Source organism: Manihot esculenta, chromosome 14 (assembly GCF_001659605.2).
Source record: "Manihot esculenta cultivar AM560-2 chromosome 14, M.esculenta_v8, whole genome shotgun sequence".
NCBI lineage: Eukaryota > Viridiplantae > Streptophyta > Magnoliopsida > Malpighiales > Euphorbiaceae > Manihot > Manihot esculenta.
The window spans coordinates 10147312-10167204 of NC_035174.2; the positions used below are offsets into that span (position 1 = coordinate 10147312).

At 45.2% G+C, this 19893-nt stretch overlaps 1 protein-coding gene across 1 annotated transcript; it reads right to left on the bottom strand.

The window, feature by feature from the left end:
• Positions 1 to 16882: 16882 nt before the first annotated feature.
• LOC110600504 (pentatricopeptide repeat-containing protein At5g55740, chloroplastic) lies at positions 16883 to 19702 on the bottom strand. Its single transcript, XM_043950022.1, has 2 exons — positions 17479 to 19702; positions 16883 to 17359 (listed from the first exon to the last, which is right to left on the bottom strand). Exon 1 carries the CDS (start codon positions 19685 to 19687, stop codon positions 17657 to 17659), a length of 2031 nt encoding a protein of 676 aa, XP_043805957.1. The 5' UTR covers positions 19688 to 19702; the 3' UTR covers positions 16883 to 17359; positions 17479 to 17656.
• Between the last annotated feature and the right edge of the window lie 191 nt (positions 19703 to 19893).

The window sequence follows — 19893 nt, forward strand, 5'->3', positions numbered from 1 at the left end:
ACGAGCTTCCAGGACTACCACCTGCAAGGGAGATAGAGTTTGAAATAGAGCTGATGCCTGGAACTAGGCCTATCTCTATCCCTCCCTACAGGATGGCGCCAGCAGAGTTGAAAGAGCTAAAGGAACAGTTGCAAGAACTGGTGGACAAGGGTTTCATCCGACCGAGTACCTCACCTTGGGGTGCTCCAGTGCTCTTTGTAAAGAAAAAGGATGGATCCCTTAGGCTTTGTATCGACTACAGACAGTTGAACAAAGCTACCATCAAGAACAAGTACCCTTTGCCGAGGATCGACGATCTATTCGACCAGCTAGCAGGAGCAGGTTGTTTCTCCAAAATAGATCTGAGATCAGGGTACCATCAGTTGAGGATAAGGAATGAAGATGTACCGAAGACAGCTTTCAGGACCAGGTATGGGCACTATGAGTTCCTTGTGATGCCGTTTGGGTTGACCAACGCCCCTGCAGCATTCATGGACCTCATGAACAGAGTATTCAGTCAGTATCTGGATCACTTCGTTATTGTCTTCATAGATGATATCTTAGTGTATTCCAGAAATGCAGAGGAGCATGCCCATCACCTGAGGATAGTTTTGCAGACCTTGAGAGAGCATGGCTTGTATGCCAAGTTCTCCAAGTGTGAGTTTTGGCTTAGGAGCATTTCATTCTTGGGGCACATTGTGTCAGAACAGGGTATTGAAGTAGACCCCAAGAAGGTAGAGGCTGTAGCTAACTGGCCTAGACCCACCACAGTGACCGAGATCAAAAGTTTTCTGGGTTTAGCAGGTTACTACAGGAGGTTCGTTCAGGACTTCTCAAAGATTGCTGCTCCTATGACCAAATTGACAAAGAAGAATCAGAAGTTCATATGGACCGATCAGTGTGAGGAAAGCTTTGAGGAGCTTAAGAGGAGGTTGACTTCAGCACCGGTGTTAGCTCTGCCAAAAGGTGATGATGACTTCTCAGTATATTGTGATGCGTCCCGTGTGGGACTGGGTTGTGTGCTAATGCAAAATGAGAGGGTGATCGCTTATGCTTCTAGGCAGCTGAAGAAGCATGAGCTGAATTACCCCACACATGACCTGGAGATGGCGGCAGTGATCTTTGCACTCAAGATGTGGAGGCATTACCTTTATGGGGTAAAGTGTGAGATCTTCACAGATCATAAGAGCTTGCAGTACATCCTGAGTCAGAGAGAACTGAACTTGAGGCAGAGGAGATGGGTAGAGCTGTTGAGTGACTACGATTGCAAGATTCAGTACCATCCGGGTAAGGCGAATGTTGTGGCAGACGCCCTAAGCCGGAAATCACTCGGCAGTCTATCCCACATTTCAGCAGAGAGGAGGCCGGTGGTGAAGGAGTTCCACAGACTTATGAGTGAGGGATTATAGTTGGAGTTGTCTGGCACAGGTGCTTTGATTGCACAGATGAAGGTAACACCAGTGTTTCTGGAGCAGGTGGCTCAGAAACAGCATGAGGACCCAGAGTTAGTGAAGATTGCCAGGACGGTTCAGTCAGGCAAAGATAGTGAGTTCAGATTTGATGATAAGGGGATCCTCCGCTACGGGAACAGATTATGTGTGCCAGATGACATTGGTCTGAAGGGAGATATTATGGGGGAAGCCCATAATACCAGGTATAGTGTTCACCCTGGAGCCACCAAGATGTATCAGGATCTGAAGAGAGTGTATTCGTGGCCAGCTATGAAGAAGGACGTGGCACTGTTCGTGTCAGCCTGCGATGTGTGTCAGAGGGTGAAACTAGAGCATCAGAAGCCGGCTGGAATGCTTAACCCGCTACCTATTCCAGAGTGGAAATGGGAGAATATAGCTATGGACTTCGTAGTGGGGTTACCGGCGACGTCCAACAGATTGGACTCCATATGGGTGATTGTGGATAGACTCACCAAATCTGCTCACTTCATCCCTGTCAGGAGTGGTTACTCTGTGGACAAGTTGGCGCAGGTGTACGTAGATGAGATTGTCAGACTGCATGGGGTCCCGGTATCTATAGTGTCAGATAGAGGGCCCCAGTTCACCTCCAGGTTTTGGCGGAGTCTGCAGAGTGCTATGGGTACCAGGTTAGATTTTAGTACTGCCTTCCACCCCCAGACCGATGGACAGTCAGAGAGGACCATCCAGACCGTAGAAGATATGCTCAGAATGTGCGTGCTAGATTTTGGCGGTTCTTGGAAGCAACATCTACCTTTGGTGGAGTTTGCCTACAATAACAGCTATCATGCTAGCATAGGGATGGCTCCATATGAAGCTTTATATGGGAGGAAGTGCAGGTCACCCGTTTGCTGGGAAGAGGTAGGAGAGAGGTCCTTAGCAGGGCCTGAGCTTGTAGAGATTACCAGCAGGGTGGTGCCCATGATCAGAGAAAGGATAAAGACTGCCACCAGCAGGCAGAAAAGTTATGCAGACATCCGCAGGAAACAAGTAGAGTTTCAGGAGGGGGATCTAGTATTGCTCAAGGTGTCTCCGATGAAAGGGGTGGTTCGGTTTGGTAAGAAGGGTAAGCTAGCTCCGCGGTACATTGGACCCTTTGAAGTCCTGCAAAGGATTGGGAATGTATCGTACAAGCTGGACTTGCCTGCTTCTATGGAGAGAATCCATCCGGTTTTCCATGTTTCCATGTTGAGGAAGTTCGTGTCAGATCCGGGCAAGGTTCTTAGTGAGCCTGATATGGAGATCCATGAGGATCTCACCTATGTAGAACAGCCAGTGCGGATCCTAGACACTCAGATCAGAAAGTTGAGGAACAAGGAAATCCCGATGGTAAAGGTCCTTTGGAACCACCACAACTTAGAGGAATGCACATGGGAGACACGGGAGTCCATGCTCCGGCAGTACCCCCATCTGTTTTGAGGTGAGTGTTAGTTGTTCTATGTGTTGCATGTATGATATGTTGTATGTTATGATTGATGCCATGCTTTATATGTTAGTTGAGGAACATTCGGGGACGAATGTTCTTAAGGGGGGGAGAATGTAATACCCGGCTAGACTCCGGTATCGGAATCCCTACCGTCCGGTGGGACCTCGGATGTCGAAAACCTCTAGAAGGGTAAAACCATGATTTTATGAAATGTTTTCATATTTTTTAAGTAAGAATTAAATGAGTTTTTGCATGAAAAATCTTTGGAGGAAAACCCAGGTTCGGCCGCCGAACTTTGAGGTTCGGCCGCCGAACATGCATGCTTTCGGAGGGACTTTAGGCGCCCGAAAGTTTTGAGTGAGGGAAATGCAGGTTCGGCCGCCGAACTCCAAGTTCGGCCGCCGAACCTTGCATGCATGCGGAGGCACCTTCGGCCCCCGAACGTGGCCTGGCCAGCCACTATAAAAGGGACCCTTAGCCGAAATGGGCGAGGTTTTCTCCCATTTTCGGCCACAACAAGCTTCCGATCTCCCTCTCCTCAAATCTTGTGTTCTTTCACTAGATCTCCTCCATCTTTCTTGAGTTTTAAACCCACATTGCAAGTTTTAAGCTTTAAAGGCAAGTTTTGGAGCTTTGGAAACTCAGGAGCTCTCGTGCTTGGATCTCCGAGTTGAGTCGTCTCTTCCTCGATCTTCAAGAGGTAAGAGCCGATCTTAAGCTCAATGGATGTTTTAAATGAGTTTCATGAAGTTTTAAGGGGTAGAGAAGCATGTTAGAGTTAGTTGAGCATATGTTAGGTTTATGTGATTTTTGAACAATGTGGCTTGCTTGAAGTGTTGTAGTTGGGGCATATGTTTGTATGAGGCCCCTAGGAACTGGTATGATGTGTATGCATGAGTAGAATCAAGTTTATGCAGGTTTTGAGGCGTTTTGGAGGCTGTGGACACAAGGGACCCAAGTTTCTGCCCTTCGGCAGAAACTCAGGTTCGGCCGCCGAAGTGACTTTCGGCCGCCGAACCCCCTTGTGGAGGCAGTTTCGGCTGCCGAAGCCTGCCCCCGAAACTCAAGGTTCGTCTCTGTCTGGGAGGTTCGGCCGCCGAAAGTGCCGCCGAACCTGCATGACTTTCGGCTGCAGAGGGACTTTCGGCCGCCGAACCTGCCGCCGAAAGTGCCCTGTTCAGCCATTTCTTGCATGTTTTCATGTGATGTTTTCAGGATGTTTTAGGGGGTTTTTGGGGAGCTTTTCAGAGTCACGTTCATGTATGTTTGGTGCCTCATTTGAGTCCACCTGTGTAGGTTCGGACCCGAGGAACCGAGACCCCCGGTTGTGAGATAGTTGTTCAGAGTTCGTTGTCAAGCTTCAGTTACCAGGTGAGTGGAACAACCCCTTAAGTTTTAAAGTAATTGAATAAATGAATGAATCATAAAGCATTGCCCATGCATCATTATGCCATGCAATATTAGGTTGCTTGCATTAGAATGCACGAATATGTTGCATTGCATAATTTGTTGTTGATGTGGATGAACATTGAATGATCCATTAGCCCTCGTATGACATGATAGCCTATGTGAGTCCAGGTGTGCCTGCTACGGCTCTACGCCCCTGGCACTATGATTGATGATGGAAGTCCGGGTGTGCCTGCTACGGCTCTACGCCCCCGGCATGTATAAGTAAGAAGGATAGGGGCTAAATGGTGACAAGTTCATCCTTGTTGTGAAATGTTTGTGTTATGACGCATACATGAAAGCATGAATAAGAAAAAGAATGAAATTAAAAGTTATTTGATAATAAAAAATAAAAATTAATAATAATGTACCTAAAAATGGAGGAATTAAAACAAATGTTTTTAGTTTCCGCTCACTGGGCTTTTAGCTCACCCCACTCCCATTATCCCCAGAGTTGCAGGTACAGGAGAGATCAAGAAGTCGGCTAGAGTGAAGTCAAGTCATATGTATGTAATAGCTAGAGTATGTGGACATGACATATGATAAGAATGTAATGTAAAGTTGAACAGTTATGTTTATGTAACTATGTTATTGAGGATAGATTTGTGCTTGACCATAGTATATGTTAATCCCTTGGTATGTACATGATCTTATTATATGATGTGTATGTGAACCAACTCAACACAGATTTTATATTGCCATTGAGGCTTTGATGAAATCCCACAGAGGGATTAATGTTTATGTATATGATGAATACAGTGCATGCACAGGTTGAGTTTGGTGTATGAAGAAAAAGAAAAGTTTTAATTCTTAAGTATGTTTGTTGATCATGTATGGGATTAAACAGGTATACAGGATGTATGTAGGCTTGCTACGGGTCCCGGCGGCCTTAAGCCGATCTGGATCCTAGTGCCGGTAACGGGTCGGTTTTCCGGGTCGTTACAGGGTTTTACACCCACGGCCTGTCTGTTTGTCACTTTTTTCCGTCTGGTTAGGGCGGTTCAAAATTTCTATTATTTTTCCCCCCGTAGTGGGTTATCTCTTTTCACGGGGTACAAGGACTCCATAAAGGGATGGGTAGAGAACTTCCTTGTGGCGGAGTTAAAATTAGGGTCCGCTCGAACGTGGGAGGTGGATCTAAGTTGGGGGGAGATCTTCCCGGGTTACAACGAGCTGCCCCAATTGAGTTTTACTGAGCAGGTCGGGCTGCTTCGACTGACTTCCGTTGAGAGGAAGTATGACGTCGAGAAGTGTATGTTCGCGTCCAATCTTAGGGATATCCAGGACACGGGTATAATGCCTTGTCCGACTATTATGTTTCTTCTTTGCTCATAATATCGGAAAGTATGCTGATTCTTTATAATTTCGTTTCTTTTGCAGCTTCTGAGGTAAAAATGGATGACATCAAGTTCCCCAAGAACTTTGTCCTGTCTTAGGATAATATGCATGCCATTTTCGACGCCTTTGGGGATGGGCGTTCAGTGACTGAGATTGCTGCGGAGATGGTTCAAGCTGCTTCCTCCAAGAAGGTTAGCCGACCTCCCGCCAAAGCTTCTTCTAGAGCTTCGAAGCTGAGCTCTCGCAGCACCAAGTCATCTCGGCTGTCTAGCCGAGGTGGATCGAGCTCAACTTCGAGGCCTGCTGAAGGGTCTAGATCTGCTCCAGCCTCCTCAGAGGTCCTAAAGGAAGCCTCCCTAGCTATTGTGGAGCAGACCCAAGGTGCTGAACAAGTGGAGTAGGGTATTGCCCATTCTCCTGGGGGTGTGCCAGGGGGAAAATCTAAATCCCTTGCTACTGAAGACAAGGAGGCCTCTGGGACAGGGATGGAGATCATCCTCCTAGATGACCAAATCTCAGAGGTTTCTGCTCAAGATGCCCCTGCCCCTGCGAGGACTGAGCCTGAGGGATCTGAGGGCATTTCATCAAAGACCGGGGACAAGCGTCCAGCCCCTTTCGGAACATCTGCCCCGTCTCCTGCTCGGAAGAAGTCCAGGACTGCTGCAGGATCTTCTCCAGCTCTTCCTTCCATTGGGAAGGAGAAAGGTGTTTCTGCTATGCCTTCGTTATCTCTTACTGACAATGTTCTGAACGCGTCAGGCATTACCTCCGAGTCTCCGGCCAGTGTTGTTGCCGAACTTCTCCGGGAGCGAATGTTCGGCGGAATCACAGAGGCCTCGGATCCACGCCTTCTTGCCCTGACTGGTCTCTTAGCCAGCTCTACCCAGAAGCAAGCATCCTTCCGATCTCGCTCTCGTGAGGAGCTCGGATCCACGATCAGGGAAATGCTTCTGATGGTAAATTACTTTTTTCACTTCTTTTCAGTTTGCTTTGTTTCCTTTTCTTGACAGTTGTTCTTCCGTACTAGGTGACGGGCCTCTTTATGGAGGTGGACGTCCGTGATCGCTCCCTCCAGGAGTCTGTAGACCGCCGGATTGAAGAGGCGCGTCTGGAGGAGAACTTATCTGCAACCAATGACGCGAGGGGTAATCTGGTAGCCGCTCGGGAGCAGATCCAGTCCCTCCAGGTGGAGTTGCATTCTGCGCTGGAGGCCTTTAAAAAGGCTGATGAGAAGGCGGCTGAGTCAGCAGAGCATACCAAGTCTTTAGAAGCAGAGCTGTCTCAGGCTCGCAGGGTTCTCAAAGCGTCTGATGAGAGGGCAGCTGCAGTGGAGGTTCGTTGTAAAGAAGTTTTGAAGCAGCTGTCCTCTATGACGGAGGCCCTTAACGAAAGGGATGAGGCCGTGAGGCAAAAAGCTGAGGTCCAGCAACAATATGAGACCTTAAAGGCTGATTTTGAAGAGCTTCAAGCTCAGCTGAAGGAAGTGAAGGCTCAGAAGGAAATGGCCCTAGCTCGGGTGAAGGTCCTTGAGCAGGAATTGAGTACGAGCTCTGATCATATCAAAGACCTGGCTTCATCAGCTGAAGAGCTCAAGCTTCGCCATCAACAGCTCAACCATGAAGTCAGGACCCTGGAAAGTAAGTGTTTAGCCCTGCTCAAGGTAGTAAAACATGGTGAGGACAAGGCTTCGCTGGTGCGTGAACAATGTATAGCGGAGTGTCAGGAGTCTGACGAGCTGAAAAGGAAGATCGAGCAGGCCTGTGAGGCTCACCTTCAGGACTATAAGGACTCTTCTGAGTTTAAGGAATTTGTAGCTGAGGCCTGTGAAGCACATCTCGATGAATATAAGGCTTCTGGTGAAATGAAATCGGCTATTCTTAAGAAAGCCTTCCGTATGTATGTGACCGGCTACAATCGCGGTTTAAGAGAAGCCAGGCACGCTCCTGATACTCCTTTGGCCGAGCTTCGCAAGTACGAAGCGGACTCAGATGGCGAGCCAGTGCTGTATGGGGAGGATGATTTCCCTATGCCCCGAGGAGATTGCAGGAGGGACATATGCCGGCCAGCTGGGTCTCCCTCAGAGGGATCCGAGCTAGAGGGGGAGGACGTGGAGGTCCTTGGGTCAGAGGAAGATGACCCTGACTCTGAGAAGGAGGACCTCCACCTTGGGTCAGAGGTTGCCCCTGTTGTTAATGTTGAGAGCTCTGATCCAAGGGATACCGAGCTTTCTTCAGATGTGGCTGTAAATAGAAATAATGTAGGCGAGGATGTTCCTACTACTGTAAGTCCTTTAAGGACTATTTATCCTCCCACCTCGCCAGAGAGATAAATTGTAACAGCTATGAAATATCAGTTTTCTTCTTAGACTGCTCTTATTTTTCATATATCTTGGAATTTATCTCGACTTTTCATATTTATAATGTACACTACGTGTTCTCATTCATAAGCTCCGAATTGATCTTAAGTTGCGAGCTCAGCTCTTAGCTAATAGTCTTGAGAGATCAAATCTCATACCTTTTAATGGCGACTAGCATGTCTGTTTTTTGCTTTTAGCCTTTCCTTCTTGGTTGTGAATTTGGATGTTTGTTTCTGATAAACTGATTTTGGAGTATAGCCTTTTTCTCCTTCATTTATCCTCTTACAGGTTTCTTCGTTTATGAGCCTTTTGCAAGAGGGAGCTCGGCCTTTTGTTTTGGCCTTCATACCTTGGGCTTTTGAGGATGCAAGTCTATCCGAGCTGGGAGCTCGACCTTGAGCTTAATATAGGTCTATCCGAGCTGGGAGCTCGGCATTTTGCCCGATAGCCAAACTTTTAGCGTTAGCGTCTGTTTCGAGGTCGGCGCTTCTTGGCTATTGTGCCCCGAACCTCTTCAGGAGGTCGGAACCTGATTTTGCCTTGGTAGCTCTGGGCTCCTCTTTTTTGTGAGGTCGGAACTGTATTTTATAAGTTGTCCCTGCATATGATATGGGAAATTTTCATTTTGGGAGGCTCTTAAGTCCTTCTCCGACCATTTTTGTTTTCAGGAGATCTTTACGAGACCCTGGCTGTTTTTGTTCCGGGGTGACCTCGGGGCCCCGCCGTCAGTTTTTTATTTTGTTTTCCCGGGAGTTCTAGGGGATCCCGGTCTTCATGCTCCGGGAGGCATCTTTAAGATCCTCTCCGGCCGTTCCGGGGTGACCTCGGGGCCCCGCCGGCAGTTTTTTGTTTTGTTTTCTCGGGAGTTCTAGGGGATCCCGGTCTTCATGCTCCGGGAGGCATCTTTAAGATCCTCACCGGCCGTTCCGGGGTGACCTCGGGGCCCCGCCGGCAGTTTTTTGTTTTGTTTTCCCGGGAGTTCTAGGGGATCCCGGTCTTCATGCTCCGGGAGGCATCTTTAAGATCCTCTCCGGCCGTTCCGGGGTGACCTCGGGGCCCCGCCGGCAGTTTTTTGTTTTGTTTTCCCGGGAGTTCTAGGGGATCCCGGTCTTCGTGCTCCGGGAGGCATCTTTAAGATCCTCACCGGCTGTTCCGGGGTGACCTCGGGGCCCCGCCGGCAGTTTTTTGTTTTGTTTTCCCGGGAGTTCTAGGGGATCCCGGTCTTCATGCTCCGGGAGGCATCTTTAAGATCCTCTCCGGCCGTTCCGGGGTGACCTCGGGGCCCCGCCGGCAGTTTTTTGTGTCTTCTTGAGGTGTTTGCACAAGATTCAGGCTCATTGGCCTTACTGTCGCTTCGTCATCTCAGCTAGTTTTGTGCCTAACTGAGGTCTTGTTTCAAGGGATCTTTCTGAGCCCTGTTCTTTCTTTTTCATGGAGGAATGTTTTTCTTTTTCATGGAGGAATGTTATAAAGATAATTCATATTTGTATGAATAATTTTTATTTACTCATATTTATCAAAATACAATGTTTTTCTTTACAAATATTTCAAGGGAAATACCTTTTTAGGTGCTGGATGTTCCAAGCGTGGGGATCGGGGTTTCCTTGCATATCTTCGATTCGGTATACCCCTGGCTTGACCACTTTTGTCACCTTGAAAGGACCTTCCCAGGTCGGTGCTAACTTGCCCGCGGCCGCTCTTTTTCCTGTAGCTTCCAGGTTTCTTAAGGTCAGGTCTCCCACTTTTAAGCTTCTTTCTCTGACCTTTTGGTTGTAATATCTCGCTGCTCGTTGTTGATAAGCGGCAGTTCGGACTTGGGCTTCTTCCCTGACTTCCTCAAGAGCATCCAGGTTGCTTCTTAACTTATCCTCATTAGTATTCTCACTAACGAATTGGACTCGATGAGTGGGGATCTGCAATTCAACTGGGACTACGGCTTCTGTGCCATAAGCAAGTGCAAACGGTGTTTCTTTAGTGGGCGCTCTGGGAGTGGTTCGGAGTGCCCATAGTATGCTATTGAGTTCTTCTGCCCAATTCTCCTTTGCGCCATCCAGCCGTTTCTTTAATCCTTGAAGGATAGCTCTGTTAGTGACTTCTGTTTGGCCATTAGTCTGAGGATGAGCCATGGAGGAGAACTTATGCCATATGCCCATGTTCGTCGTGAAGGCTCTGAAAATGCTGCAGTCAAATTGTCTGCCGTTGTCTGAGATAAGTACTCTAGGTATGCCAAATCTGCAGATGATATGTCCCCATACGAAATCTATCATCTTGCGAGCTGTGATTGTGGCTATTGCTTCTGCCTCTGGCCATTTCGAGAAGTATTCCACAGCCACCACCACGAATTTCCTTTGCCCCGTAGTCTTGGGGAAAGGTCCCAGGATGTCGATTCCCCATTGTGAGAAAGGCCATGGACTGGATATGCTCGCTTGAGGAGTGGCAGGGGTTCTGATGGCGTTAGCAAATCTCTGACATACGTCGCACCTTCGGACAAACTCTTCTGCTTCTTTTTTAACAGTGGGGCAGTAGTACCCTTACCTGAATATTTTGTTGGCTAATGTCCCTGCTCCCTCGTGAGCCCCACATAGGCCTCTATGTATTTCCTCCATTACCTTTGCAGCTTCTTCCGGACTCACACACCGGAGCCATGGGCTGGACTTCCCTTTTCTGTATAAGGTTCCCCTTATTGCTTGGTAGTTGGCAGCACGAGCTGCTATCTTTCTGGCTTCATCTTTATCTTCGGGGAGCTCACCCTCCTCCAAGTATCTCAGGTATGGGGTCATCCAAGTTGGGCTCTGTTCTACCTGCAGTACCGTGTTTGTCTTTTTAAAAGCAGGTGTACGGACATGCTGTATATATACTTCATCGGGAAGCTGTTCTAACTCCTCTTTGGTCAATCGACTAAGCAGGTCTGCTTCCTCATTTTCATCCCGAGGTATTCTTTGAAATCTGACGATAACTCCCCGACCCGTGAGCTCGGCTTCTATAGTTTTTACTTTATCAAGATAGTTCTGCATGATGGGGTCCCTAGCCTGATATACTCCCGTCACCTGGTTAATCACCAACTGAGAGTCGCTATTCACCTCGAGGTCGGTTACCCCTACCTCCGAAGCTACCAACATTCCATTTACCAGGGCTTCATATTCGGCCATATTGTTAGAAGCCGTAAATTCTAGACGCAAGGCATAACATACTTTAAAACCTTCTGGCCCCTTAAGCATTATCCCAGCGCCACTGCCCTCAGCACCTGATGCTCCGTCTACATACAGCTTCCAGCTAAATTCTTAGGGGGGCTCTCTCTCTTCCCCCTTTCTTGATATCTCTGAGGATGATCCTCCTTTCTCCTCATTGAATGCGCACTCCGCTATGAAGTCAGCCAGAGCTTGGGATTTTATGGCTGTTCGAGGTCGGTACTCTAGACAGTAAGGGCTAATTTCTACAGACCATGCCAACATCCGCCCTGAAGTTTCCGGCCTATGTAGAATCTTCTTTAAGGGTTGGTCTGTCATCACGACTCCTTGGTGGCCTTCTAGATAAACTCTGAATTTCCGGACTGCTAGTAATAAGGCGTAAGCCAATTTTTCAATGTTCGAATATCTGACCTCAGTGTCTCTGAGTACCTTGCTAACGTAGAAAACAAGTTTTTGTTCTTCTTCTTCCACCCTTACTAGCACTGCGCTGACTGCTTGTTCTGAGGCCGCCAGATATATCAGAAGTTCTTCTCCTTTTATGGGACTGCTGAGCACGTGAGGCGACCTAAGATACTTCTTAAGCTCTATGAAGGCCTTTTGGCAATCTTCTGTCCATTCGAAATTCGGTACTTTTCTCAACTTTTTGAAGAATGGCAAGCACTTTTCTGCCGACCTCGACATGAATCGGTTAAGCGCTACTACTCTCCCGGTTAGTCTCTGAACATCTCTTACACAGGTCGGTTCTGGCATATTCAGTATGGCTTCCACTTTCTCCAGATTAGGCTCAATGCCTTTACCACTCACCATGTACCCCAAAAATTTTCCTCCCCTAATGAAGAAGGCACATTTTGCTGGGTTCAACTTCATTCTGTATTGATCTAACACCCCAAATATCTCCCTCAAATCTGCTATGTGTTGTTGGAAAGTGGAACTTTTGACCACCATATCGTCCACATACACTTCCAGATTTCTACCGATCTGGTTTTTGAAGATTTGATTCATCAACCTCTGATACGTTGCCCCGGCATTTCTCAATCCAAAGGGCATAGCCCTATAACAATAAGTTCCATCTTCAGTTATAAATGAGGTCTTTTCCTCATCCGACCTTTCCATTGGGATTTGATGATAACCCGACATAGCATCCAAAGAAGACATATAATCAAAACCGGCCGTTGAGTCGACCATTTTATTAATATCAGGGAGGGGGTAACAATCTTTAGGGCAGACCTTATTTAGGTCGGTAAAATCTATACACATCCTGTATTTGCCATTGGCTTTTTTGACTAACACAGGATTTGCCAACCACTGTGGGTACATGACTTCCCTAATAAAGCCTGCCTCTTCTAGCTTCTGCACTTCTTCCCGGGTGGCCTGCTGCTTCTCTCTTCCCACTACTCTCTTCTTTTGCTTTACTGGTTTGGCCTCGGGGAGGACATTCAATCGGTGTGTCATTACTTTGGGGTCAATTCCCGGCATGTCTGAAGGCTTCCATGCGAAGGTCGGCGCGTGACTTCGGATCAGGGCCATGACTTCACCTTTTTGTTCTTTGGTGAGGCTGGCATTAAGACTGAAGACCTTGTTTGCATCTGCTCCTGATAAGGGGAAGGTTTCCAACTCTCCAACTGGCTCTGTCCGGGCTTCTTTTGTTTCATCTCTGACCTCCAGAACTTCCGAGTCGAGTGCTTCTCCAGTTGAGCTCGACTCTGTTACTGTGGCCAAGTATACCGCCCTTGCTTCTTCCTGGCTGCCTCGGACCATTCCCACTCCTTCTTCCGTTGGGAACTTGAGTGCCAAATACCTGATGCTAGTGACAGCTTCAAAGTCGAACAACGCCGGTCTCCCCAAAATCGCATTGTAGTTCAGTGGGAGTTTGACCACCAAAAACACCTCATGATGGGTGCGAGCTCTGGGTGCTTCTCCCAAGGTAAGAGCCAGCTTCACCTTTCCTTCTACAAGTACCGGTGCTCCTCCGATCCCCTTGATTGGTGACTGGTCCCGAACCAGCTGTTCTTCTGGAATTCCCATCTGCTGAAACACTCGGTATAGCAGCAAGTTGACTTTACTCCCATCATCCACTAAGACCTTCTTTACCCGATAATTATGAATGACGGCTTCAATGACAAGCGCGTCATCATGGGGCATCTGAATACCCTGAGCATCTTCTGAGGAGAAAGTGATGATCATGGGAGAGTGGTCAACGATTTGCATGACTTCACTATTGCTGGTCTCTCCTTCCCGGTTTCTCTTCTTTCCTCGACGGCTCATCCGTCCTCCCGTTCCTCCAACAATCATGTTGATGGTCCCACTGGACCCATCATTCACTGGTCCAGCTCCTATTCTCCTAGGTGTCTGAGTTGTCGGACCAGGCTGAGGCCTCTGTCCCTCTGGTTTCTTCACAAAATTTTTGAGGTGCCCCCTTTTTATCAGCCTCTCAATCTCCGCGATTAACTGAAAACAGTTATTCGTATCGTGCCCATGGCTCCGGTGGTACTGACAATACTTGTCAGGATTTCTTTGATCTGCTTCCGACTTCATGGGTTTGGGCCACTGGAGGAACTCCTTATCCTGGACTGCCATTAGCACTTCGGCTCTGGAAGCGTTGAGGGGGGTTGGTTTCTCGGGAACCCAAGGAGGGAGCACTCTTGGTTCAAGAGCCCGAGGAGGAGGAGGAGGCCTTTGATCCCTTCTCTCCCAGGCCTGTTTGTACGGCTCAGGCCTCTTTCCATGTTTCTTCTCGTGTCTCTCCGGCCTCCTCTCCTCCGGGGCTTTCTCTTTTCCTGCCATCCCTTTAGCAAATCTACTCGTCACTAAGGCGTCATCCTGCCTTATATACTTCTCCGCCCTCTTCATCAACTCAGCCAGTGAGGTCGGAGGTTTCCTGCTCAAAGAACCAAAGAACTCGGCAGAGGTTGTTCCCTTTTGCATGGCCTCCACCGCCCTTCCTTCATCCAGCTCGGGAATCTGCAGGGCCTCCGTATTGAAGCGGGCGACATACTCTCTGAGTGATTCACCTTCTTTCTGTTTCACTGTTTCTAGATAGCTCGTCTTCCTATCTGCTGGCACCCCGGCTATGAACCGGTTGATGAAGCGGGTGGCAAGATCTCCAAAACTTTTAATGCTTTCGGCCTCCAGGCTGTTGAACCACGCCCGCACTGGTCCCGAGAGCGTTGTTGGGAACACCTTACACATTAAGGCATCTGACAGGGTTTGCAACTCCATGAAGGTCTTATAGTTCATGACATGCTCTCTCGGGTTACCAGCTCCATTATAGGCCGCCATCGGCGGCATCATAAACTTCTTGGGAACGGTCTCCTGCTACACTATCTTTGAGAAGGGAGAAGAAGTGGGCAAGGAGGTTTGGCTCTGATCTTTCTTACCTAGCTCGGCTAAGAGCTGCTCTTTCAACCTTTTCAGCTTTTGGTTCATTTTCTCGTCTTCCGGGCTGGATCTTTTGCCCAAGCTGTATTCCTCCTCCTCTGTTTCAGTTCCCGTTTCCCTGGTTGTTCCGGCAGAATAGTTGTCCGCCTCCTCATTTTCTATCAACTCTCTTGCCCTTCTCCCATGGATTCGGGCCTCCGGTTCTTCCTCTTCCCCGGCATCGTGGCTGTTAGTTTGGAGGCGATCAGAGGTAGGTCGGGGTTCATTGGTTCTGGGTTCCTCCACTACTGGGAGTGCATTTACTGGGGTGCTAAGGCCCCTCTGTTGCATTATCTGCCCCAACCAGTGAGCAGTAGTCTGTAGCTGGAGAGCCATGGTTTGAATGTCCTGGTTAGACAGAGTCACGGTGGGAGTATTCCCTGCCAAGCTTGGCGAGGGATTAAGAGGGATAGGCGTTTGGTTATTCAACGTTGTAGGGCTAGAAAAGGAGAACTGCTGTCCATCTTGGGCAGAGCTCAGGTCATTTGGAATGTTAAGGTTACTTTCTTGGTGGTTTGCCATCGTGGATCTCAGTGGGTTTTGAAAGTGAAAACTCCGGTGATGAAAAGATCTCCTTCGTTTCCCACAGACGGCGCCAATTGATGATCTGAGATCCAATAGAATAGGGTTTTACAAGGGTTTTGATATTGAAAAATAAACTTAAACTTTCTGGGGAAGGGGTTCCCCTTTTATCCATTTCGCTATGCTTGCTGGTGACGTGTAGAGGCCTCTCCATGATTGGGACACGCGTCTCTGACATACAGATTCGGGCGTACGGGGGTATCAGCAGCCTGCTCCATGCGTAACGGCCTCTGATTCTCCTCGTGCGTACGCTCGAGCGGATCTGCTAGGCTGTCTTAGTATGGTTATGGATACTGGGCTGGGCCGAAAGTCGGGCCGGACGCTGAGCCTGAGAGGAGAGGGCCTGCTGGTCGCGGACTGGGCCGATCTGAGTGAAGAAGCTTGGTTGATCCCGGCCTTGAAGGTTGAATGAGCCAGGCTTGTTGTGCATATCAGGTGCGTGGGCCTCTACGTTATGGGCCTTTGGCTGTGGTCAAGCCCCTGATCCGGGGTGAAGAAATCCAGCGGTCATCACGGTTCATTAGTGGTGTAGTTTTCTAAGGTTCAGCAGTGGTAAATCTAAAAACTTCAGTCAAAAGTTCAATTTCAGCTTTTCAACGACTCCTCCAGTTTTATTCATTTCAAAAATATTTTGATCACAGAGTTCTCCTGTTACTTTAAAATTTTGATCACAGACTTCTCAGATTTTAAGTAATTAAAGAAATTTCACATAAATAAAATTTTATAAATTGAATCAATTTATCTATTTTAGATTTTTTTATTTAAATATTTTATCTTATTACTGTATAAACACTATTTAATTTTATTTATATTTAATATTTTTTTCTTAAAAAATTTAATACATAACCAATCATACTTTACTTTTAAATTTATTTTCATAAATTTAAATAATTTTTATTAAATAGAGATAAATAAAAATAATTATAAAGATAACTTAAATAATAAATAAATAGCTTACCTTATAAATATTGTAAAAATAAAAGTAATAGTTGAAAACTTAAAAATTAGAAGCAATTTATTTATGAAAAAATTACTATTAAATTTTAGAGTTTTTAAAAAATTCACTTTTTATTTTAATATTAAAATATAAGCAATCGGATTTAGTATGGATTAGTAATCAAAACCTAATGGATAGAATTTATAGCGAAATTTCCAAAAATAAGTAATTTTTACTAGGACTTTATAATTCTTTTAAGTTCATTGAGATTTTTATTAGTTAGAATTTTCAATTATTTTGATAAAAATTTGATATTATTTATATCTAAAGAGAGATTTTTAAACCCTGGCGGATGTGATAAAACTACTTTTTAAAGAGAATTTTTTTCACATCTAGAAAATATTCGTTTATTTCATAATCGGACCATCCATAGCAATCTTATCATATCAAACTGTATTAAGGTATTTGGTAATTCATTTTATAAAAAATTATTAATCAAATTATTTTGATATTAATTAAAAAAATTAAACAATATTAAAAAAATTAAATAATATAAATATTTAAATTTATATGTTTATAGTAAAATTACACGGACTAAATAATATAAAGATTCAAGATAAATCAATGAATTTTTCGACAAAATAGTTAAAGAATATTTAATTTTATAAAATACAAAAATATTTTAATTATATAATTTTTAAAATATAAACGAACTAATAAATCTTTAAAAAATTTAGAAATTTAGTAATAGTTTTCTTCTAATTTATTTAGAGTTAAAACAGAAAATTATCGAAATAGTCTCAGATAATTCAAAAAAATTTAGGAGGCCATGGCCACTATGTGGCTCCGCCGATGAGGTGTAGGGTTTAAATTCCATGCAACCGATAAAGCTTTGATGTTCTTTGCAAGCTCTGCCACAATTTGTGGAAAATATCTGATAATTTTGCATATACCTCTGTACAGCACTTCCTTAGTTCTTGCTTCTCATTATCACAAACTTATGCTCAAGAATAGAACATAATCCATTATAACATGTTTCAATATCCCCTAAAGCCAATGTCCATGGATTTTCGAAAATTTTGGTTGCTATCCTGATCCACAATGTGCAAAAACTGCAGGATTTTCTTAGCTGATCTGATTCAGCTGCATCTAGGAATCTTCTTTAATGCTTTTGATTCCTTTTAATTCCCTCACACTTGATGCCTATCTCACCATCTCTGCCTGGACATGCATTTGAAAGCGTGTTTGGATATGTAAAACCCATAATTCAATCTTACAGGCACTAAGCCTGGCTCAAGTGGCATGGGAACAAAAATACTGAAAGCATCAGATTCCAGTACCTGAAAAGAGGAAAACATGCATATCACCAGTTCTCTATACTTGCTCTGAATTGATGTTCGGATACGATAGCCCCAGAGTTCACTTATCCCATGCCCATCTTGGTTGCAAGCAGATTTGTAAAGAATGCATATCTGATTCTATTCCTTCCTCATCAGATACTTAGTGGGGCTTGAGCTTTTACACCTCCAACGCGTGATGTGCTAGTGATAGGAAGCGATCATTTCCATTATATATGGGTGAAGCCTTGTTTAAAATCATATCAAACACCCTTTTGGCCTTGTTTATATTTCCACATTTAACATACATATCCACCAAAGCATTTGCTATTGGCATTTGCAACCAGAGGTCATGCCTTAAAATATAGCCATGAATAGCTCTTCCATACTGCAACATTGCCACATCTGTGCAAGCTGAGATTGTATTAATGATGCTTACAACATTGGGCCTTATCCCATATTCTTGCATTTTCTGGAATACAGTAAGTGCTTCATTGCGAAAACCATTATCAACAAGTCCAGATATAAGCATAGTCAGAGTAGTCAGGTTAGGATGGACACCAACAGCCTGCATCTCTGAGAACGTATCTTTCGCCTTGTTGATCTGGCCGTTTCGGATAAATCCCAAAATCAAAGCATTCCAAGATGTCACGTTTGGTGGCACACTCTCCAACTGCATCTGATAGAAAAGCCTCAAGGTCTCCCCAACTAGACCCAGTTCAGCATAAGATGTCAATAATGTATTCCACAACGTAAGATCTTTGTTTATTGTAGAGTTGAAAACTACCCTTGCATCACTGATTCTCTCACATTTTACATACATGTGTGTGATGCCACTTGCAACTATTGCATCAGATTCAAGATTGTTTCGAATAGAATAACAGTGCCCCTCTTTACCAAGTTTTATGTTTTTTGTATTAGCACAGGCAGATAATATGGAGGCAATGGTCACTGAGTCGAATTTCATATTCTCTAATCTCATCAGATGACACATATCAACTGCCCTTTCAATTTGCTCACAATGAACAAAACAAGAAATGAGCAAATTCCATGACACGACATCTTTTTCAACCATCCTACTAAAAACCAACTCAGCATCCTCAATCAACCCAACCTTAGAATAGAAGTTCAGAATTGAACTACCCAAGATATTATCCAATTCAAATCCACCTATGATGGCAATAGCATGCCCTTGCTTACCCTCTTCAATTGCACCTAAATTAGCTGCAGCAGAAAGAAAACCCGATAAAGTAACTCGGCTCTGCTCAACGTCTTCCAACCTCATATCATAAAACACTTCAATTGCTTCCTGATGGAACCCATTTTGAACATAACCCACGATCATCGAATTCCATGTTACCACATTCTTTTGAGGCATATTCTCAAACACTTGCCTTGCATCCTCTAAAAATCCACATTTTCCGTACATATCTACCAAACTACTAGAGACAAAAACACACCTATCCAGACCCAACTTCAGCGCATAACCATGTACTCCTCTTCCAAAATTAATCCAATGCAATGCGCCGCAAGCCTTTAACGCATTAGGCACCACAAAATTGTCAGCCGAAAGGCCAATATCTATCATTTCACAGAAACACATTAAAGCATCTTCATGAAAACCCATTCTACAATGCAAACCAGTTATAGCAGCCCAAGAAAACACGTTCTTCACTCGCAATCTACCGAACAAACTATTTGCAATCTCGAAACAATCGCATTTCGCATAAAAAACTAATAATTTTGTCTCTATATACTCATTCCTTGAAAAAAAATCACCATTTTTAATAATTCGAGCGTGAATTTGCTGACCGGTGTAAAGATCTCGCTCGTATACGCATCCCTGAAGTAGCTCACCATAGACTTGGGGTCCAATCAGTAGACTTTGAAGCTCCATCTGTGTAAGCAGGTCCAAAGCTGCTTGAATTTGGCCTTGTTTGCATAAAGAAGAAATGAGGTGGACGTAAGATTTATGGGGAGAAAATCGTTGAAATTGAAGTTTGGAGACATGGGTTTGCGAAAATTTATGAGAGTTAGAGGATTTGGAGAGAGAGAAATTTGGGTTTGGTGAGGTGTGGAAGGGAAGAGACCCCATGCATAGAGAGAAACAGGAGAGAAAGTAAGTGAATGTGGCGATGGAGTCCCCGTTATCCAAGTTTAACTGAATTTGGGCCCCATTCTCATGTTTCAATCTTGGATACCGTCGGCCCATTCTCAGTAAAGCTTGAAAGGAGACTTATTGGGCCAAAGGCAGTTGTTGGGCTTTTTCTATTTTAATTCCTCTTTCTTACTTGGACTTTCCAGCCATTATGATTTGGTAACTCCTGCCTATAATACTCTCTTGGCACAAAATATAGAGAGATCTCTTTGAGAATAGTCTAAAACTAATTATGAATTATTTTCAGAAAAATTCCTGTC